General features: G+C 35.9%; 1 protein-coding gene across 2 annotated transcripts; it reads left to right on the top strand.

The window, feature by feature from the left end:
• Positions 1-139: 139 nt before the first annotated feature.
• On the top strand, positions 140-18,288 carry IntS3 (integrator complex subunit 3). 2 transcript variants are annotated; one of them, XM_068283839.1, is made up of 11 exons: positions 147-456; positions 514-1,124; positions 1,185-1,818; positions 1,878-2,079; positions 14,798-15,009; positions 15,074-15,892; positions 15,948-16,105; positions 16,159-16,303; positions 17,580-17,705; positions 17,760-17,948; positions 18,006-18,288. In XM_068283839.1, exons 1-11 carry the CDS (start codon positions 367-369, stop codon positions 18,075-18,077), a joined length of 3,258 nt encoding a protein of 1,085 aa, XP_068139940.1. In that variant the 5' UTR covers positions 147-366; the 3' UTR covers positions 18,078-18,288. The 2 variants fall into 2 exon arrangements, with proteins under 2 accessions (XP_068139941.1, XP_068139940.1); XM_068283840.1 differs by lacking the exons at positions 16,159-16,303; positions 17,580-17,705; positions 17,760-17,948; positions 18,006-18,288 and having other exon boundaries at positions 140-456; positions 15,961-16,073.
• Positions 18,289-22,544: the final 4,256 nt, after the last annotated feature.

Genomic DNA, 22,544 nt, shown 5'->3' with positions numbered 1-22,544 from the left:
TCAATATGGTGATATGGATGGCCCAGCAAATGGGCATTGTGGGAATTGGCCTTATGCTGCTTGCAATTGCAATATCGATAGCCGTAAAATATCATTGAGAATTTACTAATTTCTATCGATTTACCATCAATTGTATCGCAACCCTAGACGTAAATGTAATCTCTATTCCCTAATAAAGACGCCTCCCTTGGCGTCAGAATAAAAAAGTACTAGAATGGTATTAAAACACCAAAAAGTTTGTCATTGATATTCATGTTGGATTCATTACAAAGATTCCAGTAGTTCTGTTTTGTTTATAATTGTTGGCATTAAACGAAAGGTAAATACATAGTTTTCCAAAAAAAAAAAAAAATTTTAATCGAGGAAATGGAGCAACAACATCAACCAATAAGCACTAGTTGTATATCGAAGTTGTTCGTTTGTACTGCGGTCGACTGCAAAGATGAGATTGAAGAGGTGGGAAGCAAAATTGTATTGGAAAAATACATGTATAACCATTTTTTACTTTTAAAGAAATTTGAGAGGTCTTTTGTAAACCTTCAACAACAAATAGCTGGCCTTGGAGATAAGGAAATGCATGACACTCTCTCTCAAATTGCATCCAAGGACAAGCAGCATGATGAAATGTCCATCGGGTTATTATATATTATGCTAACAGATCCTATTGTGGCTCCAAAGACATATCGAGATGTAACACTTGTTTCGAGGGACGGGATGAGTGTGATTGTAGCAAATCTAACTTTACTCGTAGCCGAAAAATATTCAAAACTTACAGAGGGGGCCTGCAGGCAGATAATCTGGCTGTTGCGTGAATTCGTCAAGCATCAAGTACTCAGTGTTGAAAATGTAATATGGAATTGTTTGCGACAAGCCGGTGGCGGTGATGCTTCACATAAAAATTTATATCTTGTCGAGAATTTACTTGATATTTTTATCGAATATCGAAGTTGGCTGGAAACAAACCCGTTTCTTGTTCAATCAATAATTTACAGTTACGTACGCCTTATTGAGGATCATTCCAATCCTGCCCTCGCAACTTTGCGACAAAAAGAGGTAAATTTTACTATATCTCTAATACGGGACCGCTTTCAGGATATTATTCCATTAGGCAGAGACTTCGTTCGGTAAGTGTCATTTTGTGTACAGCATTCCGTATCTATATCGTTATTTATAAAATTGCACAGCCTTCTGCAAAATGTGGCACGCATCCCTGAATTCGAACAACTCTGGAGGGATGTTCTCTACAGTCCCAAAATTTTGCATCCTACATTTAACGGAATTTGGCAGTTGTTACAAATCCGCACGAGTCGTCGTTTTCTGCAATGTCGCCTCCTTCCTGAAATGGAGCGCAAGTTACATTTTCTTGCATCATCTGTAAAATTCGGCAACCAGAAACGGTACCAGGATTGGTTTCAGGATAAATATTTTTCTACACCAGAATCGCACAGTTTGCGCTCGGATTTGATCCGTTTTATTATCAATGTCATTCATCCTACTAATGATATGCTTTGCTCAGACATTATTCCGCGCTGGGCTATTATCGGATGGCTTATTTCGTCATGTACAAACCCAATTGCGTCAGCTAACGCAAAGTTGTCTCTATTTTACGACTGGCTTTTTTTTGATCCGACAAAGGATAACATTATGAACATAGAGCCCGGCATTTTGGTCATGTATCATTCAATAAGAAATCATCCATTTGTCAGTAGTACTCTTTTAGATTTCTTGTGCCGAATTACTAAGAATTTTTACGTAAAGTACGAGGATAAAATACGCATGGGTGTATACAATTCATTAAAACTTATTCTTGACAAACAGGTTAGACTCACAGAATATGGCCTTTTACTATCCAAAAAATTTAAAACATATAATTACAGGTCATACCAAACCTCCAACCGCTCTTCGAGTCGCCGAAACTTGATCGGGAACTGCGAAATTTAATAAGGGACAATTTCCGGGAATTTGTGTCTCCCGCCTCTACAACTACTATGTCTCAGCCTATGTATCCAACTATTTATTCAATTCAGGCACCAATTTTCAAAAAAGAAACGGATCATCGTATAATGCAATGCAGTCAAGGTTGGTAAAATATATAGGAATGTTAAGATTTTTATAGGAAGATAATTAATTGCTTATAAAGACAGCATGGCAGTTTGATTATAAAAGCGAAGAGATAATTCAAAGGAAAATATATAACATATACATATATGTATATATACATATATGTATACATATACATATATGTATATATAAACTCGTCGCCGAAAAAAAAAAAAAAAATAGCATAATAGTTTATACAACATCCAATTAGAAGTTAAATTATATTGATCTCTATTATAGAAACTAAAAACTTAATGATTGTTATTTCTGATTAATGGGTGAGGTCACAATTAGAAGAATAGTTGTGTAGTATTTGCTTTGAAAAAGTCATGATAAAATAAATAAAGCTTAATATAAGATAGTTGAAGTGACTGTAAGAAATTTTTTAAATGTAGATAAAGCAAAGAATCCATTCAAAGTAAATAAAAAATTCATGTCAGAATAATAAGGAATAATAATGATATGAGCCTTATGAAAACTAGGCATTTCAGTTTTAATCTATACAGATCAAAATCAAAAACTTGCAACATACAGCTGCGAGCAAAAAAATAGTAGTGGATTTGGCGATTTTACATATAGCATATAGAGTTATGTTATCGAGGCTAGACTTGCAAATTTAGTATTTATTCTGTTATTATTGTATTATAAAAAACCCAGAGGGCCGGGGCTAACTTCGACCGCGTCAAAGTTTGTATACCCTTGCAACTTTTTTGGTAAAGTCACTGTTTTCAACTGATCGTTCCTATGGGAGCTATTTGACCCGATCAGCCGATCTTGATTAAATTTGGCACAGTCTTCAACAGATACATAAAACTAACAAATGTTTACTTTGAAAGCAATCGCGTTAAAAGTAACGAAGTTATGTACAAAAGTCACTGTTTTCGACCAATCGTTCCTAAGGGAGATATATGATATAGTCAACCGATCTTGATCAAATTTGGCACAGTCGTTTATAGACGTAATAAACTGTATAATATTAATATAATAATATAGTTTCACGATAATAGCAAAGAAAATAACGATGTTATTGAGAAAAGTCACTGTTCGTGACTTTGGCGTTTGTATGGGAGCTATACGATATAGTGGTCCGATCGACTATATCCGAGATATACAACCCCTGCAGTATATATGTATGTACAAGCCTACGTGTCAATTTCTCTGTAGCTCTTACGGTCTAGGTCGTGAACTCGTCTCGTCGTGCTGATCAAGAATATACATACTTTGTATGGTCGGAGATGCTTCGTTCTATGCGTTGCACATTTCTAAGCGAAATTAATATACCCTTTTTACAAGGGTATAAAAATGTCATTTTCATTTTTCGAAAATAATGAAGATTTTGTGTCAATAGTGCCAAATTCAGGAAATAAACCTAAAATAAAGGCCAAGTTAATATCAGCCTATTAGTAGCATGTCCATTGTTCCCCAGTACCGCTGCGCAGCGCCGCTGGATAGAGTCTATCAGTTTCTGGCAACTTTCTGGTGTTATGGTCTTTCATGTAAGCTCTATAGCAGTTCAAGGACATCTTTTATTGCACGACAAATTTTCGATCGGGTTCTGGTCCGCTGACTTTGTAGGCCACTTCAATAAATCTACTCCTCCATTTTCGATACAAGCTTTTGCTACTTTCCTCGTTTGGGTCATTGTCCTTTTGAAACCCAACAAAGTGATATCTCCCCTTCGGCATATGGTAACATCACTTCTTCAACAATTTTAACGTAAACATGTTTGTCCATGATGCATTCTATGTAGCATATAGGACCAACATCAACACACTTCATTCGCCATGTTTAATTTTTGTACTCATATGACCAGAGTATGTTGCGCCATTTCTTCACAGGTGCAATTTTGAGTATTAGATCCGTTCTTTTATGTTCTTCTGTGAGCGAAGCGTCCAAGTTATTTTCAGTAAACTCACCGCACTGTCCAAACACTGGCCGGCACTGCAAGCTCTTTATGGATCTGCACAGCAGATGCAAACAAACGAAGCATTAATTTTCTAATTTCTAATTTGGGCGAGATTTTAAACTTTTGGCCACGTCTTTCTGCTAGTTTTTTACCTTTAAATGATTTTTGAACTACAGTTGTAGAGCACTTAAATTTCTTGGATTTCACTGTAAGCTTTGTCCTCAGCTACAGTGGCCGTCAAAAGTGATTCAATGTTTGCAATTTTACGTTTGAGCGTTCACAGAATAAACAAAAACAACCCAAAGTCAACCAATTTTTTTTTACTTTATTTCTAATAAAGTTCTTAACAAATCCATATAAAAAATAATTCGATATTGTTCAAGCTTCTCAGCTAAAATTAATAAACAAAAATAATAACCATTGACTCAGTTTTGACTTTTTTCAAACATTTTTGAAACTTTTTTTTTTTTTTTTTTCTAATTTTCAATATTTTGTCCGAAGTCCCTTATGTTTTATTACTGCAGAGATTCGAGAGGGCATACTTTCCACAAGCTTGTGAAAAATTTCCTGAGGAATCTTTGTCCACTCTTTCTCCACGCGTTGCCATAAGCTCTCCAGGTTTGTTGGCGCTGTTTTATATAATGTCCCAACCGTCTTTTCACAATTGACCATAAATTCTCAATTGGATTGAGGTCAGGACTTTGCGCTGGCCACTTCATCAGCTTGAATTCTTGGTTAGATAACCAATCTTGGACAATTCTAGCTGTATGCTTAGGGTCATTATCTTGCTGAAATGTAAGATCTGTTGTACCATAAGCGCATCTGTCAATAAAATTGCCAAGATTGGTTTGCAAAATGTTTAAGTAATCTTCCTTTCGCATAATTTTGCAGAACTCCACCAAGTAAAACATCCCCAAGCCATAACGTGCCCGACTCCGTGCTTCACAGTTTCGCTGACATGTCGCTTTTGAATGGTTTCTCCGGGCCTTATCCAGCAGTATTTCTTTCCATCAGACTGATATCTACTCATCTGACCAAATAAACTTCTTCCAGTCCTCAATGGTCCAATGCCGATGCATTTTGGCAAATTGCAGACGTGCCTTGACGTTTTTCTCGGACAGTGCTGGCGTTTTTCTTTACAACCAGAGTGTAGCCGACATTTCGAAGTGCCCTTCTTGCAGTAGATTCACTAACCGGCTTACCAATCGTTTTGGCAGCATCCTTGGGTGACCATCTTTTTTAATTTGGTTGATCATTAGGCGCGCATCACCATCAGTAATCAGTTGTGGGCGTCCGTTGGATGTATTTTGGTTGTTGATTCCACGCCCTTTTATTACTCTAATGACTGTCGCCTGACTTATAGAGAGGGATCTGGCTATTTTTCGCTACGAGGATCCTCTTTCTGAAAGGCACACTATATTGTCCTCAACGGGTTTAGAAATTTTTTTCATTCTCGAGTTTTTAATCAATTTTGCAACTATCAGGTACCCGGTGCAAACTAAATGACTTTACTTCTTCAAAATTGAATATATCAAAAGCGAAAAACAATTCCCCAAAATAACTGTAAATTAAGATGCATTTATTGAAAAAGAACCCAAAAATAAGAATAGTCAAAAGTGAGTCAATGCATGTTGTTTTTGTTTTACATCTCCCTTTTCTGTTGTGTTCGCTTCTTCGTTGTCAAATTTGCATTATTACACTGTGCAACCCCAATAATCAAACCGCACCGGACCCTTTTTTTCTGAAAGTATTGACTAGCAAAAACCATTTTGGGTTTTTGAAAGTTAGCTCGTTTTTTTTTTATAGCGAGTTGAAATTTTCAGTCAGAAGTGTGCAACGCATAGAACGAAGCATCTCCGACCATACAAAGTATATATATTCTTGATCAGCACGACGAGACGAGTTCAAATAGCCATGTCCGTCCGTCCATCCGTTCGTCTGGATCAACGCAAACTCCTCCTAGACCGTAAGAGCTAAAGAGCTAAAATTTTGCACGTAGGCTTGTATATACTGCAGGGGTTGTATATCTCGGATTCAGCCGGATCGGACCACTATATCATTTAGCTCCCATACAAACCCCAAAGTCACGAACAATGACTTTTCTCAATAACTTCGTTATTTTCTGTGCTATTATTGTGAAACTTAATTTTAGAGAGTTTATTAAGATTGGATGACTATATCATATAGCTCCCATTGAAACGATCGGTCGAAAACAGTGACTTTTGTAAATAACTTCGTTACTTTTAACGCGATTGCTTTCAAATTGAAAATTTGTTACTTAGATATATCTGTTAATGACTTTGCCGAAGTTGATAAAGATCGGGTGACTATATCATATAGCTCCCATAGGAACGATCGGTGGAAAACAGTGACTATGATCAATATCTTCGTTATTTCCTATGATTGTAGGCCATTATTTCGCAAACATAACCCTTATTAGATAAAACGTTTTTCCACATTGATGGCTAATAGCTAAGGAAAGAGTTACCATAAAAGTTGCAAGGGTATACAAACTTTGACGCGGTCGAAGTTAGCCCCGGCCCTCTGTTTTTTTCATATATATTAATTGATAAAAATTTTTAACCTATCTTTATGCACTAATTGTTTCTTATTCTTTGTATCTTTAATTAAAATATTATCCCTATCCTTTATTTCTTCTATAATGTATGGGCCTAAATACTTAGGTTATAACTTATGACCCGTATCATTACGTAATAAAACCTTATCTCCCATTTCTAATTCGATATTTTTTACTTTTCTATTATATATCTCCTTATTCTTTGCTTAAGGCTGTTCTAACATAATTCTGGCTCTTTTATAAGCCTGTTCTAATCTAAATTTTGATTCATTAGCATAATCTTCTATGTTATATAGTGGATTTATATTATCAACACTATTAAAATGTTTTGGTAAATTCGAAGTTTTACCGAATACCAACTCATATGGACAATAATCATGTGCCATAGAGAGTGTTGCATTAAAACAATATGCGAAGTATCGTATCCATACATCCCAGTCAGTTTTGTCAACTGAAATGTATGATCGTAAATATTCATTGAGTGTTCGGTGGCTTCGCTCCACAGTGCCTACAGCCTGGTGATGATGTGCAGTTGAAGTTATCTTTTTAATTTGCAAGTTTTTACATAAATCTTCAATTATTGACTTTCTATATTCTGTTCCCATGTCCGAAATGAACGTCTTCATTGGACCATACTGCAGAATGAAATCTTCAAATATAGCTTTCGCTACTGTTTTTGCACTTTTGTCTTTTATTGGTATTATTACAAGATATTTAGTAAGGTCGCAGATTAAAGTTACTGCGTATTCATTTCCGTGTTTTGATTTTGGGAGTGGACCGATCGTATCCACAATTACCTTGTCGAAAGCCAGTTGTGGCGTTTCAGTTATAATTAATGGAGTTTTTGTGTGCTTTGTTATTTATGCTTGTTGACACTTATTACATTTTTTATACCATACACCAATAGGGTGAAATGGTATATTAAAGTCGCCAAAATGTATGTAACAGCCAGAAGGAAGCTTCTCCGACACTATAAAGTATATATATTCTTGATCAGGATCAACAGCCGAGTCGATCTAGCCATGTCCTTCTGTCCGTCCGTCCATCCGTCCGTCCGTCCGTCCGTCTGTATGAACACGCAGATCTCGGAGACTATAAGAGCAGAGGTACCAAATTTGGTATGTATACTCGTGTATTATGTACATATATAGAGTTAATTGGAATTTTGGCCACGCCCCTTACGCCCCCAGGAATCACATAAAACTGTTTTTCTTCAAAAGTATAATAGATAGAGACATCAAATTTGGTTTATATACTCGTTTAGTTAGCGCGCAGAAATTAATTGTTTAAAGTTTTCGCCACGCCCCCTTCCGCCCCCGGAATTTACATAAAACTGATTTCCTTAAAAACTATGACAGCGACCGACATCAAATTTGGTATCCAGACTAGCTTAATAGACGCGCAGATATTGGCTATTTAAAAATTTTGCCACGCAAGTGTTTGCTCTACCTAGTTGATCTAAAATGTCATCAATTCTAGGTAAGGGAAATTTATCGGACAACAATTTTTTATTAATTTGACGATAGTCAATTACTAATCGCCATTTTTTATTTTCGGAACTTGGTAATGATTTTTTCGGTACTAATAAGAGTGGGCTATTGTAAGGTGATACAGAGGGCTCGACTATTTCGTTTTTTATAGGCTTTTGGACTTGTCTTTGTATTTCGTCTTTCTGACTATGAGGATTTCTATAAATAAATTGGTTCATCGTCCACCAGTCTTAGTTTTTGTTTATAAAAATTATTTGTTGTTATAGATTCGGTTTCTAGTCCGAATACATCACTATATTTCTTCACAACTTCGTAAGTTGGCTGTGAAACTGTGGGAAAAATTTTTTTGATAACGTAGTTAGTACTGCATTTTCACGCTGTTCTTTATTTGCTTCAATTATTTCGTAGCAGGAAAGTGGTTCATACTTCAAACTTGATATGTTTACTATTTGATCTGTATTTGTAGTATTTAGCAATCGTATGACTGCGTTTTGGGGGTTAGTTATGGTATTTGCTAAATATATACCATGATGAATTTCTTGATTTGGAATCAATACACTGTCTTCTTGTGAACTTATTTCAATTTTTCGGACCACTTGGGATCTTGCTGATAAAACAATTGAATTATTACCAGAACTGTACGATATTGGTACAAATATCGGATATTTTAGGTTATTTGGTCTAATTATTAACCAGTCTTCGGACGGATTGTAATCTAATGACAGTTGTATTTTCTTATGAAATCGATTATGAATCGTATTCCATCACATGGAATAGCGAATTGGGTATTAACGATGTGAAATTCGTGTGGGATTATATATTTTGAATATTGTATTTCAACAGAAGTAAGCCCTATGGATTTAGTTACTTCTTGACTAATTCCTTGTATATTGATGATTTTATTGGTTTGGATACCATGAAAATTGTCGGAATTTTCTTTTACGATAGATATTTCCGATCCTGTGTCTATTAAGAATACTAACTTTTTTCCCGTTGCCACATTCGTGAAGGTATTTTCGTTAAAACTGATGGCGTGAATCTTATTACTTTTTACTGGTGAATATCTAAAGGTGTTTGGGAGTTTCCCGAAGCATTCTGTGCTACCCTAACATTATTGCCAGTATAACCGTTTTGTCGGTTATTTCCTCGGTTACCTCTATTATTCCTATTGTAACCTCTGTTATTTCCTCTGTAGTTATTGTTTCTATTTTGTTGGAAATTTTGGCCGTTATTGTGATTATTATAATTATTGTAATAACCACGACCATTGCCACTACGACAATATGTAATTATATTTGTTATTATAATTACCACGGTTTTTCTGGGCAAACATAACTGTAGTTGCGTTTCCTTTTATTTCATTGCTTTTTTGTAAGAATTTTCCTATAGCTTCGTCCATGGTTTTGAAATTACCGGAGTCAAGTATATAGTTTTAATTCTGATTTGCTCGCAATTTTCAAACATTGCTTCTATAGCATCATATGTGCTATTTTTAAGAGCAAGTGCCGCTGGCACACCTTCATCGATATACGCAGCTTGTAGGGTTTTGCGTAAGTTATCTATCTCTGAAGTGAATTTGTCAGCGGTTTTACCTTTCTGAGTGGTATTCTTCAATTTGGCTTTTATAACTTTGCATGTTTCACCAACTACACTGCCTTGCAATTTTTGTATTATTAATTCAATTGAAGTCTCTTGTTGGACTTCATATAGTGTTGGGCCAATGATTTTTGATTTTATTACCTCAACTGCTATACTTTCGTAGTCACCTTTCACCATGTCCACCAACCTCAAAGCTGTTATAAATTTTTGAAGTTGCATTTTCGCTCAATAGCGCAGGAATTGTTAGATCATTTAGATCTTTTTCTTCTACTATTTCTTCCTCGCTTGTTTCTGACTCTTCACCTTCTTGCACTGTTTCTGTTTTACAAGTGTCTATGCTCAGAGGTGAATTAAGTACTGCAGGTACAAATATGTCGAGATTGTATTTTGTTTTTATAGAGATTAGGTTTGCACGTAACTTGATCAATAGATTGGAAATCTTTGACCAATTTGTTTTACCTATGTTCTCTCTATTAATGCACTAAATTTCTTGCTTTGTTGAAAGAATCAACCAGAATTTTTGCGTGCTTGTTTATTGTTTCCTTTTGGATATTCCTATTCTGCGTTACGCATTTATAGGATTTTTTGAAATTTTCTTTTATATATTGGATATGGAGATATAGATATGGGAAGAGTTACTTCCCATCTACCTATCTACTTCCTCATCTGATTCTCCTATCAGGAAATCAAGGAAAGGAATGTACTTTTGGAGATGTGTCGCTTCTATTTTCATCATATTTTTTTTACTGTGATTGGCAACTTTGATAAAAAAAAATTGTTTTATTGTTGTTGCTGTTGGGCTTCATCCATTAGGTAGAAGCAAAGTGTGCCTGCTGCATTTGAGTAACAGCACACATATGGTACTGTGAGGATGAAACTCATGTGTACCCAAGTGCAACATCTTACTGGGAATTCTTCTCCCGTTATATTTAGGTAAGCTAACCTAATCTGAATTAGACATATCGCGCGTTGGGGAGAATTACTTTGCTCGCTTCTAAAAACCTCAATCAAGTGGAAACTATTCTGGGATGCCTATCTACTATCTTATGAATAAACATATTTATGTATAAATGTTTACATAAGAGTATGTATGTATGTATGTATATATGTCGCCGCAGCGGGAGAGTGAGGATGTATCATATTGCCCAATGGCCAGAGTGGCCGCGCGTGTTATATTTGCCGACACAGCAATTGTCCATGCACTCATGGGTGGTCATTTTGCTTAAGAGGCAAATGCACTTGAATGTTGCGCACATAAATATTGTAACTAATTGCTACAATATATTTGTAATGTTATTAAATGTTATTCTACAACATGCTACAGTAGTTTAATATTTTAGGTCCTATTTTCCAATTAATTAACTCATCAATGATTGTATGAATTCCTATTTTGTCATAGGCCTTTTCGAAGTCGAGGCTCATGACTGAGAGATTGTTTCTTGTGGATAGGGCGGAAGTAGTCTGGTAGTCTAAGAGGGTTAGACATTCCGAAACTGACATGCCCTTTCGAAAGCCTAATTGCCCGACTATCCAGAAGCTTACTATTGTTAGCAAGCCACCATAGTCGGTTTGCTACAATTTTATTACCCGGTCTGAGACCTCGGTGGACAAGTTTTTTAGCATAGGGTAAGAGATTAGGTCGAGCCCCGGACTCTTACCTTTAAGGCTATTTAATGCTGACCTGAATTCGATGTGTTTAATCTCAGATTCAGTGCTGAGCGCTTCTTGGGAAGGATCGTAGGAGGGGGTAATTGTTTTAGATCGATTTTTGTGATTCCTAAACGAGGCGCTGAATTTGTGGTCGGAGGATTCTTTAGACCAGTGATTTACAAACAACTGTGCTATGTTCATCTTATTTATGACATTTATTGTTGAGTCATTTGGTGAGGTTATACAGTGAATTACGTTTCTCAATTTTCTGCCACAGAAAGTGTTGATATTTGACCAAATTTTTAAGGGGGTTGATGTTGGGTTAATTTCGGAAGTGAATTTTTGTAGTGAAAGCCTTTTTGATTGTTTTAACTCTCTTCTAAAGAATGCTTTAGCCTTTTTGAACTTCACTATATTTTCAGTGTTCATATTTATCCTAAGTTTGTTCCATGCCTTGTTTTTGCTAACTTTTAACTCCTCTAGCTTCTTGCTCCACCATGGGACTGAGAACATTTTATTGAATTTTCGACATGTCTGTGGTATGCTTATATTTGCACTTTGTCTAATTATTTTGACTAAATTCGCTGTTTCGTTGTTACCCTCATTGATATTTGGCCTCTTTCAGTGAAAGAGTTCAGTTTGGGTAGCAAGCTTTAGCCAATCCGCCAGATTAAGTCTAAATTTAGGACGTCTATCTTGGTGTTCATAGCTTGTACTGTCAAAAATAGTTATGTAGATGGGGAAGTGGTCGCTCCCATGGAGGTCTGTGTCTGCTTTCCACTTAAGATGTGGTAGCAGATTAGGGGTCGTCAGAGATGACATCTACATGTGTCATCGTATGGTGTGTAGAGTAGTGAGTTGCTGTGCCGTCGTTTGGGGTAATGAAGTTTGACTGGGAAATAAATTTGAATACAATATTCCCTTTAACATTGTTTTTTGGTGATCCCCAGCTTTGGTGCCAGCTATTAAAGTCTCCGCATATTATGGTATTAATGCTCGGGCTACCAAACATATTTTCTAAATTATGTTTGTTGAATTGTTTATTTGGTGGGATGTATGTGTTTATAGTATGGATTTTACATTTGGAATGAAGGATTATTCCAACCGCATCGAATTATTTGTTCTGAGCGAGTTATATTGGAGAGATTTGTGGATTAGCATAGCTACTCCTCCATGTGAATTATTTGATGAGTTTTTGTGAATTATTGTGAAGTTAAGTGGGATAGGGATATTAGGTTGGGAGTGGATGTGGGTTTCTTGAAGGCAGATAATTTATGGGCTAATTGCTTTTATCATTATTTGTAGTTGGTCGTAATTATTTACGTAACCATTGCAATTCCATTGAATTATTATTATCATTACTTCTAAATCTAAGTATGTTATTTATAACCAGAGGGCCGGGGCTAACTTCGACCGCGTCAAAGTTTGTATACCCTTGCAACTTTTTTGGTAACTCTTTCCTTACCTATTAGCCATCAATGTGGAAGAACGTTTTATCTAAAAAGGCTTAAGCTTGAGAAAGAAAGGCCTACAATCATAGGAAATGACGAAGATATTGATCAAAGTCACTGTTTTCCACCGATCGTTCCTATGGGAGCTATATGATATAGTCACCCGATCTTTATCAAATTCGGCACAGTTATTAACATATATATTAAATTAAGAAATGTTTAATTTAAAAGCAATCGCGTTAAAAGTAACGAAGTTATTTACAAAAGTCACTGTTTTCGACCAATCGTTCCTATGGGAGCTATATGATATAGTCACCTGATCTTGATCAAATTTGGCATAGTCGCTTATAGGCGTAGTAAACTCTCTAATATTAAGTTTCACGACAATAGCTCAGAAAATAACGAAGGTATTGAGAAAGTCACTGTTTGTGACTTGGCCGTTTGTTTGGGAGCTATATGATATAGTCACCCGATCTTGATCAAATTTGGCATAGTCGCTTATAGGCGTAGTAAACTCTCTAATATTAAGTTTCACGATAATAGCATAGAAAATAACGAAGTTATTGAGAAAAGTCACTGTTCGTGACTTTGGGGTTTGTATGGGAGCTATATGATATAGTGGTCCGATCCGGCTGAATCCGAGATATACAACGCCTGCAGTATATACAAGCCTACGTGCAAAATTTCAGCTCTGTAGCTCTTACGGTCTAGGAGGAGTTTGCGTTGATCCAGACGGACGGACGGACGGACGGACGGACGGACGGACGGACGGACATGGCTAGTTGAACTCGTCTCGTCGTGCTGATCAAGAATATATATACTTTGTATGGTCGGAGATGCTTCGTTCTATGCGTTGCACACTTCTGACCAAAATTAATATACCCTTTTTGCAAGGGTATAAAAATTTAACGAATTTATTAGTTGGTTAGTTTTACTTTTAAGTTGACATTCTAATTTGTCAAATTTGTCTTTAGCTTTTAGGGGTTTGGTAAGAGGATTAGGTTTTGAGTGACTTCTCAGATTACGATCTGATTCCGGTATCGATTGTTTTGGATGATCATTTCTTAATGTTGGGTCTACTTCCATGTCTTCTTCGGTGCCTTTTATTGTTCCGGTAATGAGTGTTGAGTTGCTATCCATTATGTCATCGTATCTTTTGACTTGGCGAGGTTGGGCTTTATTTTGATTATGTGGTGTTGGGCTGATGCTTGCTGGTTGATATGATTTGTCATTGGAGATGTTTGACTGCATTGATGCAATCTTTGCGTAAGTCGTAGGTTGATGTAGGTGGCGTGTGACATAAATTCGTGTAGCCGTTTTGTGATCGACTCTTCCTATTATTTTGATTGCCAATATTTCTTTCTACCTCTTAGGGTATTCTTCTTATTACAGATTTGGAAACTTTTTATTTGCTTTTTTCGCAACCAAACGAAACATTGCTGTTTTTGTGAACAGCCAAAATTGTGGGGATAAGCACAAAAATGTGAAAAACGACCAAAAAACCAGAGGGCGGGAGATAACTTCGACCGCGTCAAAGTTTGTATACCCTTGCAAGTTTTTTGATAATCTTTCCTTAACTATGGTCTTCAAAGTGGGAAAGTCTAATGTTTGCGAAACGGCTTACATACGAAAAAACGAAGTTATTCATCAGAGTCACTGTTTTTCGCCGATCTCTATTAAATTTAGCACAGTCAATTATATCCATGTTAAACTGGCAAATGTTTAATTTTAAAGTAATAACATCAAAAGTAAAGAGAAATTCAAAAAAGTCACTGTTTTATGGCAAAGGACTGCAAGGCTATATGTATAAACATCGGCACAGCCGAAGTTAGTTTCTTTGATGTTTTTTTTTGTTTAAATTTATATTAAACAGCTTTTCATCCTTACCAGAAAATTATTTAATTTAATTCTTTCCATATTTAATCATTTTAAATTAAAACAACAGTAATTAATATTGTTGAGTCACAAAAATGTGTTACATTTAAAACGGTATTTTAATATTGCGCTTTATTATTTGTTTAAGACCATTTTGAAATTGGTGGAGCTACATTTAACAGCAATAGTGACATCAATGTATCGCTACTAGATGACGAAAATAAAATGGTTGTCACACCAACGGAAAGTCTGACTGCTGTAAAAAAAGTAGTCTTCAGTAATGAAGATATCGAAGGAGTCGAGCGACCTAACAAGAATGAAGAAAACACCGATGATGACGACGACTTGCCATTATCAAAGGTCATTATACTTATAAAATATTTAAGATATAATATGTATTCTTAAATATTCTTTTATCTTTTAGGTCAGACTCAAAGAAAAGCCATTTGCTGAAAAAATAGAGCTTCCCGAAACAATAGCCGAAACATTCGAAACATTTGTAGCTAAACGAAATTCTTTTACATGGGAGGCGTTTCTAAAGGATTTTCGCACCTTACCTGCCTGTACATTGGAAGAAGGGCAGCTAAATTATGTGATCTCAAATGCGGTGCTGGTTTTGCGGGACACACTGCCGCAAAACCATATATTTTCAGAGAGCAAAACAGATGAAAAATTTTTAGCCAAGAGCATAAGTTATCCTCTTTACGGTCTGTTTCGATTTCTTTATGAGAACGAGGATAAAAGCAAGAAACCGTTTCAAACAATGCTTTCAGAAATATGCGAGCGTATACCCGAAACAGGATATCTTTTACTTTATTTTATGAAAATTCACTGCAAATTGCAAACACGTAAAAATTCACAGCAGCCATATCAGTTTAAAACTACTGTGTATAGACAAATCTGCGAGGCAACAGATGACAAGATTGTCATTTGTTTAGTGCGTGACCTTGATATGTTAGAAAAAGAAAACACGGCCATATATTTATGGTTGCTGCCGGATATCTATAGGGAATTTAAATCAATAGCTATTAACAATAATGAGATTTTACGAATTACGTTGCGCTGCATTGACGCAAAAAACGTCCGAGACATCATTTATTCAGTAGCCCAAGGCAAACTGACTATATTTAAGCACGACTGTATAATTGAATGTATTAGGCAAAGTTTAGACTACGAAACGTACGAGCAATTTTGTCTCTGGCAGCTTATTCAGGCACACGATGTGCCCCTAAAAAGTATTCAGGTAAATAGAAGCTTGCAGTACCATATAAACTATATAAACATGATCACTTATCTAGGATTTACTGCCAGAACTAGAAGCTGCAAATCATCCAGAAGCTTTAAGCCATATGCTTTTATTACTGAAAAATGAGGAACCGACAAATGAAATAATCCGACTTATGCTTAGTAGAGAAACCAAAGCAAGGGGGGATTCATTTGTTACATCAGCTTTAAGGTAAGGTCTATTGCTGAAGTGCCCATCAAACGAGTATAATCAATTTTTTACAGGTTTTGGTGCCAGCGTTATGAGGAAAAGCTTTCCGAAATCATAGCATCTTTACTCACATCCAAATATCCTAGCTCATCTCCCAATAAGCGAAAGCGACCCACTAAGAGTAATTCTGCTGCCAGTAGCATTCCATCAGCTGATCAAGTAAGATATATATTTAATTTTGGAAAAACATAGTTAAACTTGGCATTAAAGGGATTATATCTAGTCAAAAAGCTCAAAATGGTAATTTTTCAAGAATTATTTCTGAAAAGCCTTTATTAATTCGATATATACATACATATTTTGTAAACATTTAACGATACCATTCTGTAGTCGATGTCTGTCAAACGCTATTAGTTTCAGAAATATATAAAATTTAAAGAAGGCTGGAATAAGCAAACAATATTTTGTTTAGCAAAATGGTGGCTTCTTAAAGTAAAGTCAAAGGTCACTTGAAGCATTACTTAAATTGCCTTAAATTGTAAAAAACCAGAGGGCCGGGGCTAACTTCGACCGCGTCAAAGTTTGTATACCCTTGCAACTTTTTTGGTAACTCTTTCCTTATCTATTAGCCATCAATGGCTAATGTTTGCAAAATAATGGCCTACAATCATAGGAAATAACCAAGATATTGATCATAGTCACTGTTTTCCACCGATCGTTCCTATGGGAGCTATATGATATAGTCACCCGAACTTTATCGAATTCGGCACAGTCATTAACAGATATTTCAAACTTACAAATGTTTAATTTGAAAGCAATCGCGGTAAAAGTAACGAAGTTATTTACAAAAGTCACTGTTTTCGACCGATCGAGCCCATGGGAGCTATATGATATAGTCGCCCGATCTTAATCAAATTTGGCACAGTCATTAACAGATATATTAATCTAAAAAATGTTTAATTTGAAAGCAATCGCGGTAAAAGTAACGACATAGTCACCCGATCTTATGACGTAGTAAGCAACAAGCATCGCTGACGGCAGCGATTGAACCGATCTTTATTGACTGTAACTTGTGTTCTATTTATCCGATCAGATTTTGGAATTTGAGTTTTAATATCTAATACTATCATCGCAGTTAATTTCATGGGAATAGTACAATTATAGTGGTCCGATCCTGACAATACTTTACTTTATACTTTATGGCTGAGTAAAACGCATACGCACCGACGGACAACTCCGCTTCTCATGCTGATCAAGAATATAAATGCTTTATGCGGTCGGTACGTCTCCTTCTGTGCGTTTCAGTTTAATATAATACCCTCTGCAAGGGTATAAAAAACTCCATTCGAGGTCAATCTTCAAAAAGACACATTTTAAAAGGCAACACAAAAAGATTGACCTCCAGCCGGCTTAAGTGCAAGGGTGGACTTAAATTTCAGGAAGGTCGTAATCTAAACAGAATTTGCAAAACTATTTTTATTTTATAAACCTACAGGTATTAAACCACCTAGAACATTATCGTAGAAGTTGTAGACATGGCACCGGGACGGGGCTATATGTTCACGATATGATGCAACGAGCTTTACAATCAGCGTATTCTCATAGTAATGATAGCACAAAAGTAAGTAATTTGTAAATACTGACGAATCATTTACATTATCTTTATGAGTTACAGAAACAGTTCAGTGATCTTTTCGCATTAGCAGCGGAAGACGAAACATCTGCAGTTGGCCGACGTGGTGGCAGTGGTCGTGGTCGTAAGCAACCTGTAAATAAAAAGGAATCAAATAACCACAATACAGGAAACAAAAAGAACAGTGAAGTTCTTAAGACAGTATACTCATCAGATGATAATTCGAGCGAGGTTAGTCAATCTTAAATTTCACTAGCATCTCATACTATTACAAGTGATATATTTTAGGAGGATTGGTCAAAGAACAAAATTACCCAAGCAGCAAAAAAGCGGAAAAAAAATATTCCTGATTCCGAATGACAATGTCAATCTTTATCATCATTTGCAGCTTTATACACTAGATACGAAGAAAATATTTTCAAAATTGAAAGGGGGTCTAACGAGTGCTAAGGATTTATCAATCAACAAGTAAATATTTAGAAAAAACTTAGTTTTTAAATGTTGATATTTCAGTGTTATATATTTTAATGTAATAAAATAAATAAATAACCAAATGTTTTCTCTAAAAAAACCAGAGAGCCGGAGCTAACTTCGACCGCGCCGAAGTTTTTATACCCTTGCATGTTTATTTTGTTAAAACGGCCTAAAATCTAACCGTAAAGAAATAACGAAATTATTGTTCTAAATCTCTGTTTATCAACTTTTGGATCTTTTGGGATCTATATGATATAGTCGCCCGATCTTGATCAAATATAACACAACAACAGATATAAACTGACAAATGTTTAATTTTAAAGAAATCGCATAAAAAGTAACAGTTATTCATAAAAGTCACGGTTTTTGACCGACCGTTCCTATGGGAGCTATATAATCACCCAATCCAGATCAAATTTGGCACAGTTGTTTATAAGTGTAATAAACTCACCAATATCAAGAAAACAGCTCAGAAAATAACTTGAGTTATTGAGAAAAGTGGAGGAGCTTAAGGATATTATAATGGTCCCAACCGGCTGAATCCGAGATATTCAAACTGTGCAGTAAATGCAAAATTTCAGCTCTGTAGCTCTTACGGTCTAGGAGGAAATCGCGTAGATCCAGAAGGACGGACGGACATGGCTATATGAACTCGTCTCGTATATATAATTTATATGGTCGGAGATGCTTCCTAGTATGCGTTCCACACTTCTGACCAACATTTATATACCCTTTTGGAAAGGAAATAATTACATTATACACGCGTTTAGAGATGACGCACATGAGACATCCGACACCATCAGACCCATACTGAGTGTCTCCTCCCAGGGCATTGTAACAGTGGACAGTGTTTGAGAAAAGCAGCATTTTCGTTTTCCACCATTTTAGACGCCATCACAATTAGTATATAAGGCTTCGCCTTAAACAATTAACCGTTCGTTCCGTTTTTGGTGTTTATCTAGATTTCGACCTTTTGGAAGTTAATCACAACTGGATTTTAGCCTGCTTGAGGTCAATAAATCTAACATAGGCGGCCGTGCCGTTTGCTTTGTTACGTAAGATTAATGGATCAGCGGTGAATGTTTAAAATTGAGGTGTAATACATGTGTTTCTTCAAAGTCAATATATAATTTCAAACTGGCGAACGCTACTGGAACTTCTTTTCTTGTGCCTGTTCTCGACGAAGTCTGCTTTTCAACTCTCTTTCGGCTTCTGACCCAGAAGACAACAACTCTTCGTTCTCAGCCACATACCGCCAAAGCCTTATATAGTCAACGCTCGTAGTTGTCATCATTGGACATTCGCCATTGGTTTTTTACATCATACCGGCCTTTACGCTTAGTTTTGATTACTTTATAGGTTTCCAAAAAGTGACTTCCCAATTTACGGACCGCTACAAACAGCGTTCTCTTTATAGGCACCATATCGACAACTTGAAAAATAGTTTCTATCGTGATCCCGCTTGTAAGTTGCCTACGTTTTCTCTATATTAATTGTAGCCTCTTGTCGTAGCTTTTGCCGCTCATCGTTAAATTGATTTACTTGTTAAATATATCCAGGAATCGTTTGTCTATATTAAGCATTTTGGTTCCAAAAAGGACTTCAAAGGGTTGACATTTTAGTTGATGAATGCATCGTTGAGTTAATGGCCTTTTTGTACCATTTCGTGGTCACCTATATAATATAAAAAACAGGATACAACGGTTAACCCGTTCGATTGGGCCATCACCCCTTGCTACTCCTGTGGTTGACAGTACATGCTCTACATCATTGGATTAAAGGAATTATTTAAAAGCGTTTGATGTGCAAATAATGACGAAATTTGTTTAACGTTATATATGCTGACTTGACTTTGAGAATGTTTTTTTACTCCAAAAATAGATCGAATGCAAATTGTTGTCCAATAGCTAAAGTAAAGCATCCGTGTGCACCTCGGTTAGTGCCTCGTAACCCAATACCCAAATCATTAAATACAAAGAGCTCAACTTGTAACACTCTGTAGCAAGTATAAAAAAAGCAATGAGGTGTCACAGGACACCCGGGTAGAGCGAAGATCTCTAGGAATTCGTCGAGTAAAATTCGACAACTTCAATACTTTAAATTTCACGCTAATTTTAGTTTTTGAATGCCAATGTTCTTTCAATTTCGCAATTGCAACTGATAAAATTTGTCATTATTAGCTTTTAAATTGAAAAATTGAAAAAAAAAACTAAATTTTTCAAAATCATAATTTTTAAATTCTGAAAATTTCAATTTCCCGAAAATTTCGTTCACAATGTAGAAAAATTCAAAACTTTGCAATTCCAATAAAAGTGGTCCTTGTCAACTTTCACACGTAAATCAATTAAAATTTGGAAGATTTGAATTTTTTCCCAATTTTTCTTTTGAAAATTTTAAAAATTCCAAATTTTATATCAGAATCAATACAATTGAATTAGTGATTAGAGATTAGTGCTTGTCAACTTACAGATTTTAAAAAATCAAAATTTTGAAAAATTCTGAAAGATCAAATTTTGCGCCCAGTTCAGTTTTTAAATACCAATTTTAGTCGGATTTTGCAATTGAAATTTATAAAATCTGTCATTATTAGCTCTTATATTTTTAACCAGAGGGCCGGGGCTAACTTCGACCGCGTCAAAGTTTGTATACCCTTGCAACTTTTTTGGTAACTCTTTCCTTATCTATTAGCCATCAATGGCTAATGTTTGCAAAATAATGGCCTACAATCATAGGAAATAACCAAGATATTGATCATAGTCACTGTTTTCCACCGATCGTTCCTATGGGAGCTATATGATATAGTCACCCGAACTTTATCGAATTCGGCACAGTCATTAACAGATATTTCAAACTAACAAATGTTTAATTTGAAAGCAATCGCGGTAAAAGTAACGAAGTTATTTACAAAAGTCACTGTTTTCAACCGATCGTTCCTATGGGAGCTATATGATATAGTCACCCGAACTTTATCGAATTCGGCACAGTCATTAACAGATATTTCAAACTAACAAATGTTTAATTTGAAAGCAATCGCGGTAAAAGTAACGAAGTTATTTACAAAAGTCACTGTTTTCAACCGATCGTTCCTATGGGAGCTATATGATATAGTCACCCGATCTTTATCAAATTCGGCACAGTCATTAACAGATATATTAATTTAAGAAATGTTCAATTTGAAAGCAATCGCGTTAAAAGTAACGAAGTAATTTACAAAAGTCACTGTTTTCGACCGATCGTTCCTATGGGAGCTATATGATATAGTCGCCCGATCTTAATCAAATTTGGCACAGTCATTAACAGATATATTAATCTAACAAATGTTTAATTTGAAAGCAATCGCGGTAAAAGTAACGAAGTTATTTACAAAAGTCACTGTTTTCGACCGATCGTGCCCATGGGAGCTATATGACATAGTCACCCGATCTTGATCAAATTTGGCACAGTAGTTTATAGGCGTAATAATCTCTCTAATATTAAGTTTCACGATAATAGCGCAGAATATAACGAAGTTATTGAGAAAAGTCACTGTTCGTGACTTTGGGGCTTGTATGGGAGCTATATGATATAGTGGTCCGATCCGGCTGAGTCCGAGATATATAACCCCTGCAGTATATACAAGCGTATGTGCAAAATTTCAGCTCTGTAGCTCTTACAGTCTAGGAGGAGTTTGCGTTGATCCAGACGGACGGACGGACGGACATGGCTATTTGAACTCGCCTCGTCATGCTGATCAAGAATATATGTATATATATTCTTCGGCTATGCCGAAGTTTTTATACCCTTGTAGTCCTTGGCAATAACATTTGACTTTTTGAAATTTCTTTCCCTGCAACTCAATTCATCAATACACCAACAAAACATTTTTACTCTTTTTACTACAATTTTTCATTCTTCTTCCATCTTTCCCTAAGCAAAGCACGGCACGCATACACATACAAATCATGTAGCGTTGCGTCTGTGTGTGTATGCATGTACTTTGTTGATGACGTATGACGTAGTAAGCAACAAGCATCGCTGACGGCAGCGATTGAACCGATCTTTATTGACTGTAACTTGTGTTCTATTTATCCGATCAGATTTTGGAATTTGAGTTTTAATATCTAATACTATCATCGCAGTTAATTTCATGGGAATAGTACAATTATAGTGGTCCGATCCTGACAATACTTTACTTTATACTTTATGGCTGAGTAAAACGCATACGCACCGACGGACAACTCCGCTTCTCATGCTGATCAAGAATATAAATGCTTTATGCGGTCGGTACGTCTCCTTCTGTGCGTTTCAGTTTAATATAATACCCTCTGCAAGGGTATAAAAAACTCCATTCGAGGTCAATCTTCAAAAAGACAC

Source organism: Drosophila tropicalis, unplaced genomic scaffold, assembly GCF_018151085.1.
Source record: "Drosophila tropicalis isolate 14030-0801.00 unplaced genomic scaffold, ASM1815108v1 contig_175, whole genome shotgun sequence".
NCBI lineage: Eukaryota > Metazoa > Arthropoda > Insecta > Diptera > Drosophilidae > Drosophila > Drosophila tropicalis.
Note: the sequence above shows the minus strand (reverse complement) of the source record. Positions and strands in the feature narration are given on the sequence as shown.